We start from the raw sequence: 6,000 nt of genomic DNA, 5'->3' as shown, positions 1-6,000 counted from the left end.
TGTAATCTCAGCACTTTGGGAGGCCGAGGCAGGTGGATCACTTGAAGTCAGGAGTTCCAGACCAGCCTGGCCAACACGGTGAAATCCCTTCTCTACCAAAAAATACAAAAATTAGCCGGGGATGGTGGCACGCACCTGTAGTCCCAGCTACTCTGGAGGCTGAGGTGGAAGAATCGCTTGAACCCAGGAGGTGGACGTTGCAGGGAGCCGAGATAGCGCCACTGTACTCCACCTTGGGTGAGAGTGAGACTCTGTGTCAAAAAAAAAAAAAGACGGGAACGTGTGCAATGTAGAGAAGGCTGGATGAGAAGCCCAGGGAAGTCCTGAGCTAGCTTAGGAGAGATCTTCAGATGTAGGGCGTAGGCATGAGCCCCTGCCTCTCCGTGCCTGTTCCTCACAGGGTCACGGCAGGTGCAGAGCTGGAATTCAAGTCGGCGCTGGGGCTCAGCTGGAGAGGATCCTGGCGGCAAAGCTTGCGAATTACACATATAAATCGGGGAGAGGAAAAGCAAGCGGACTTCCTGCAGCCCTTGGGGGTTGGGAGTGGGGTGCGTTTCCTGCGTCCCTGACCCGGGAAGGACGCTGTTTGGTGGTAGCAAGCACCTAGCCAGAGAGTGGCTGGGCACCTAGCCAGAGAGTAGCTGGTAGGGCGCAGCTGAGGGCTGCAGGGCTTCATCAGAGAACGGCGCTCAGCTAAGGTACCTAGCCAGGAGAGGGTGGAGGTTATTCCCCAATTCCCATCCTTGTGCCCCCTGGCTTAGCCCACGCAGCCTGGACAGAACCGGAGGAGGGGTGCACCTGCAGCTCCCAGCGTCCCGGCTGACCTCGAAGACCCCAGGTTAGGGAGACCTTCCGAGCGCTCCGACAGGAGCAGGGAGTTGGGGTGGATAGCTCCGCAGGTGCACGCTGCAACCCTTAGGGCGACAGCCTTGGAAAAGGCGCATCTCCGGCCGTGGGTTTCTCGGGGGCCGGGCGCAGGGGCGGGGCGGGGCGAGGGGCTCGCAGAGGCCGCGGGTTGGCCGAGCCGAGAGGGAGGGGCATTAGTATTAGCATAGGCCCCGCCCCCTGCGCGCAGCGGGGCCCAGCAACCCGAGCGGAGGCGGCCGCGGCAGCCCGGCGCTGAATGGGCTGGCGGCGCCCGGCTCCGTCCTGCCCGCGGCCGGCCCCCGCGTCTGCTCCCTCCCCGCCCGCGCCCCTGTCGGCCGCCGCCAGCCCCCGCCCCGACTGTGAATGAAAGGCGGGCGCCGCCGAGGGCTGGCTGGGAACGCCGCAGCGACGCCGGCCTCCCGGGAGGCGCGCGCCCCGCCGAGATGTACGGTAAGGAGGGCTCCACGCCCGGGCCCGGGCCCGCGGGGGCGACTCCGCAAACTTCCCCGGCGCGGACCATTGTCCCCCTGCGTGGCCCCGGCGCGGGGCCAGGCCGCTGACCTGGTGCCCGGCGGGGCTGTTGCGGTCGTTCTGTGCGCGCGCGTCTGCGCTGCGAGGACAAAGATGCCTTGGGCCGGGGACCCTGGGGTCCTCCCCGGGCCTGGCGCGTGCTGGTGCTGGGCGGTGGTCCTTCGGGGGGCGGAGGCTCAGGGGAAAGCGGGTCTCCCGGAGCCGAGCAGACCCGGAGTGCTGGAGGAGGTGGTCATGTGGCAGCATTTGTGGAATTAACAAAAGCGGTTTGTGCCTGGGAGTTTTCTGTGGGAAGCCGGTCCAGGGCTGAGGGAGACGCCCGCGGCCGGTCGTCTGCGCGGCTCGGAGAAGGCGGGAGGCGGCGCCGGCGGCGCAGAGGCCCGGGGAGCAGCCAGTGGCCGAGTCTCGTCTCGCCGGCCTGAATGGACTCGGCCTCTGCCTGCCCCTGCCGCCCCGCGGGATCCAGGTTCCCCAACTTCCAGATTTTCCCTCCGCAGTGATGAAGGGAGGAGACGCTGCTGAGAGGGTGCAGCACAGCCCTGACCTCTCCCCGCCTCCACTGCCGTCCCCTCAACTGCCGTGCAACAGTTAGCCAGACCCTCACGATGCACGGCTCTGCTTGATCATTTGCTAGGAATCCCTCTGGTTTTGCAGGCAGTGTGGGTGAAGAAGAGAGAGCGCGTTGGGTCCCACATTGCAGCTCTGATGAATGGAGCACTGGAGACCTAGACCAGTCTAGGAATGGACTGCATTCCCGAGCCTGCAGCCCACCAAGGGCTGTGCGTGTGTGTGTGATCCCGGTAGACTTAAGCCCATGAAAACCCAGGTCTCTGGCAGCTCTTCTAGTGCCAGCAAAAGAATTGGAGCTGTGCTCACCTCCTACCCCACTGCAAGGTAGGGGCTCAGGCTGCACTTGAGGGGTCAGTGTTTGGAGAAGAGTGCGTTCCCAATTTAACCCATCACTGAGGCTGCTCGGCTGCTCAGCTGCCTCGCTCCGTGAACAGACTGTGAGTCACAAAGTTTGTTAGAGGCAGAGGAAGCTGAGAGCCTGGTGGAAAGGCTCAGCAATTGGTGGGCACCCCTACTGAGAGAGAGAGAGATAGAGAGACAGAGAGAGAGAGAGAGCGACTGACTCAACTTTTTCATCAGTCTCCTTCCCTGCCCAGTTGCTCAGAAATACATTTGCATTTCTGATCCAGGGTGAGACATCAGCAGGTCCCCTCAGCAAGTACCATTTCTCTTGGACCAAGTGGGAGGAGGGGGAGGTTGGCCTGAGAAGCTGTGCCGCTGACCACTGGGGACTCTGGGGAAAGGTAAAAAGGCGGTTATGCTTTATAAGCCAGAGGTTGTGATATGTTTGTATATATATACGAGTATGTGTGTATTTTTTTACTCTCTCTGTTTTCCCCCTATTCTTTTCTGCAGAGGTAGCAGCCTGAAGCTGCAGATCATTTGACAAAAGCATGTGACTGCAGGGGCACCTGCAGTGGGGAAGGAGTTAGGACAGGCTCATCAGAATGGGTCAGAATTAGGAACTGGGTTCTGCTGGGCTGCCTCATTGCATTTAGTCCAAGATAATTTGGTCGTTTACCCGAGATATCTGAAGGTGGGGGTCCCAGGCTGCCTCTGTTGTATGAAGCAAGACAAGGAAGAGCTGTATAGTCAGAAAGGTGAACTGGGGACCCAAAGCATCTGGGTGCTATTTTCAGACACATCTCAGATTTTCATTTCTCTTTTATAATATATTTTTATTTCCCCAGATGCAAACAGAGATGGTATTTACCCTGAATGATTCATAGAAAGATTGTAATGGAGGAATCCTCTGGGCAGTTGCCTGCAGCAAAGGAAAGTCATACCAAGCTTGGGTGGGAAATTACTACTGAGTTGCTGGGTGCAGAGTCTGATATTAGGAGGTGTGGGAGGGAGCCCTCTTCCCCTGGTGAGGACTCAGCTGCTTGAATTTTAGTATATTCCTGACTTTCATGAAAAGAAAGGGTTCGTGTGATATTTAAAATCATTTTCTCACCGGAAGTCAATAGAGTGATGAAAAAAAGTGAGTAAGGAGGTTCGGGAGGCGGCGGGGGGGAGCATAGAATTATAGACTTCTTATAATTGCTATTTTCCTCTTGTTTTACAAGTTATTTTTCCAGGGTGACACAGTTAGATGGAACAGGGCAGAATGAAAACAGGGGCCTCCTGGCACTGCGCTTCTCCCCCTCCCACTTCCTAGCCTCCCCCATGTGTCCTATAAAGGCTCATTAGAAAAATACCAGCAGGGGTTTTATTAACTGATAGGCAGAGAGGCCCCCCTGTGGAGCCAAAAGTCACCTAAGAGTTTAGATAAAGGTGTCCCTTGTCCACCCACCTTGGTGACTTGTGCCACTATAAATTTGTCTTCCCATCTGTCCAGCTCTGGAGGATCTCCATTTCCCATCCCTCCCCCTCCTCACCCTGCCTCTGCCCTCCACAGCTCAGCCTTCTACTTTCTGCTTATGGGAGGCTGGGAACCCCATGTCTTTGCTGGACACAGTGCTATCTAGGATAGAAGGAATCCTTGTTCTGGGGTCATCCCATCTTAATCCAGAAGCCCTTTCATGGCTGGGTGACCTTAGGCAAGTGGGATTGTCACTCAGAATTAAATTCCTGTATACAGAAGTGAAATTCATGTCTGTCTACCTTCCAGGTCTGTTGTGAGCATCACAAGAGGTTCTGAGCTCCTGAAACTGGTTGCTCAAGAGCCTGTCCCCTTCGGGCCCCCTTGGACCTGTTCCCTCCTCTCCTCTCTGCCAACTCGGGCACAGGCCTGTTTGTATCACCTGCCACCCCCGCTTACACACGCACATCACCTCAACTGTGCCAGTGCCAAGCCACTGAGCCACTTCCCTTTCTCAGACTCACCCCAGCTGTCTCCTCACCACTCAGTCATTCCTAAACCCATCACTTTCTGGAAATGGCTCTCTAAAAGGACACAGTGACTGCCCACAGTTTTGTGTGGGAATCCTATGAAGGCAGATTGACAAGGGACATGAAAAAATGAAAGCATTTTTACTGGGGTGGGAAGATCATTAGCAAATTCTATGCAAAAATGGATTCCCATGAACTTTTCTTTTTGTTAGCATTATACAGCTAAGGCCGGGTGAGGTGACTGACGCCTGTTATCCCAGCACTTTGGAAGGCCGAGGCGGGCAGATCACCTGAGGTCAGGAGGTGGAGACCAGCCTGGCCAACATGGCGAAACCCCGTCTCTACCAAAAGCACAGAAATTAGCTGGGCGTGGTGGCAGGTACCTGTAATCTCGGTTACTTGGGAGACTGAGGCAGGAGAATCACTTGAACCCAGGAGGCGGAGGTTGCAGTGAGCTGATATTGGCGCCACTGCACTCCAGCCTGGGAGACAAGAGCGAGACTCCATCTCAAAAAAAAAAAAAAAAAAAATTATACAGCTGAGTTTCCCTGTTGCTCTCATCTGGGCTGGAGCATCCCATTTCCCCGAGGTGAAACAGAGCTCTGAGAAATGCCACCCTCTGAATTAGGGCAGCCAGCTAGGAGGGACGTTTGGAAAGGATTTCCCCAAACACAGTCTGTGCACCCCGATCCCACTAACACCAAAGCTGCCCTAATTCTTCCTCACCTCTGAGTGCTGCCTCATCTTCAGCAAATGCCTCTCATTCCACTTAGTGGTTGAGAGCGCTGACTGTAAGGAAATAGCAACAGTGAACAACTTTTTGAAAATGTGCTTGGGCTGGGCACAGTGGCTCACACCTGTAATCCCAGCACTTTGGGAGGCCAGGGTGGGTGGATCACCTGAGGTCAGAAATTTGAGACCAGCCTGGCCAACATGGTGAAACCCTGTCTCTACTAAAAACACGAAATTAGCCAGGCATGGTGGTGTGCAACTGTAATCCCAGCTACTGGGGAGGCTGAGGCAGGAGAATTGCTCGAACCTGGGAGGCGGAGGTTGCAGTGAGCAGAGATAGCATCACTGCACTCCAGCCTGGGCGACAGAGCAAGACTCCATCTCAAAACAAAACAAAACAAAAAACCACATTGAAAATGCGCTTGACAGAATCCTATTTGGTGAGTGAGACTGTTGCCAAAAGGTTGGAGAAACTGCAGGGCAAGGCAGGCTCCCCCTGAAGTGCAAAGTCTTACCTCTGCAGAAATCTCCATAGACGCCCTGCTCCTCCTCACGGGCGATCCCACAGCACATGTGCTCATGTGCACATACATGCACCAGCCTCCTCCCCCAGATCCTGAGGTTTCTGCAGCCCCATGATGCCAGGTATGGCCTGTGCATGTGGGAGCTGTGTGCCCTTCCCCCTCCTACCCACCACTCCAGCTCCTTTATTCCCCTTGAGAAGGGGGCCAGGTGAGCCTGTTTTCTCTCTTGCTGCTCACATTTCAGTGAATACAAGTGGTCACAGTTTTTTTCTTGTATGTAAATAAAAATAAAAAGGTAATATTATATTACAGAAAAATCTGGAAAAGAGTGGAGAAAAAAAATCATCCACAATTCTACCCATTTAAAGCAACCTTCTATATATGACATCAATTACTGCCCTGGTTTTGTGTTAATCTCCTTCAGCCCTTTCCTTGCTATTTC

General features: G+C 55.0%; 1 protein-coding gene across 3 annotated transcripts in view; it reads left to right on the top strand.

Annotated features, from left to right (window-relative positions):
• The first annotated feature begins 1,073 nt into the window (after positions 1-1,073).
• Positions 1,074-6,000, top strand: part of EFR3B (EFR3 homolog B) — a 113,231-nt gene continuing 108,304 nt past the window's right edge. Inside the window, exon 1 of one of the 3 annotated variants that reach the window (XM_055254198.2) lies at positions 1,074-1,317. In XM_055254198.2, the coding sequence (XP_055110173.1) occupies positions 1,311-1,317 (7 nt within the window). In that variant the 5' untranslated portion in view covers positions 1,074-1,310. The remainder of the gene's footprint in view (positions 1,318-6,000) is intronic. The other 2 variants (XM_055254200.2, XM_055254202.2) reach the window with 2 other exon arrangements.

This window comes from Symphalangus syndactylus, chromosome 18 (genome assembly GCF_028878055.3).
Source record: "Symphalangus syndactylus isolate Jambi chromosome 18, NHGRI_mSymSyn1-v2.1_pri, whole genome shotgun sequence".
NCBI lineage: Eukaryota > Metazoa > Chordata > Mammalia > Primates > Hylobatidae > Symphalangus > Symphalangus syndactylus.
The sequence above is the reverse complement of the archived record's forward strand: the minus strand, read 5'-3'. Positions and strand labels throughout refer to the sequence as shown.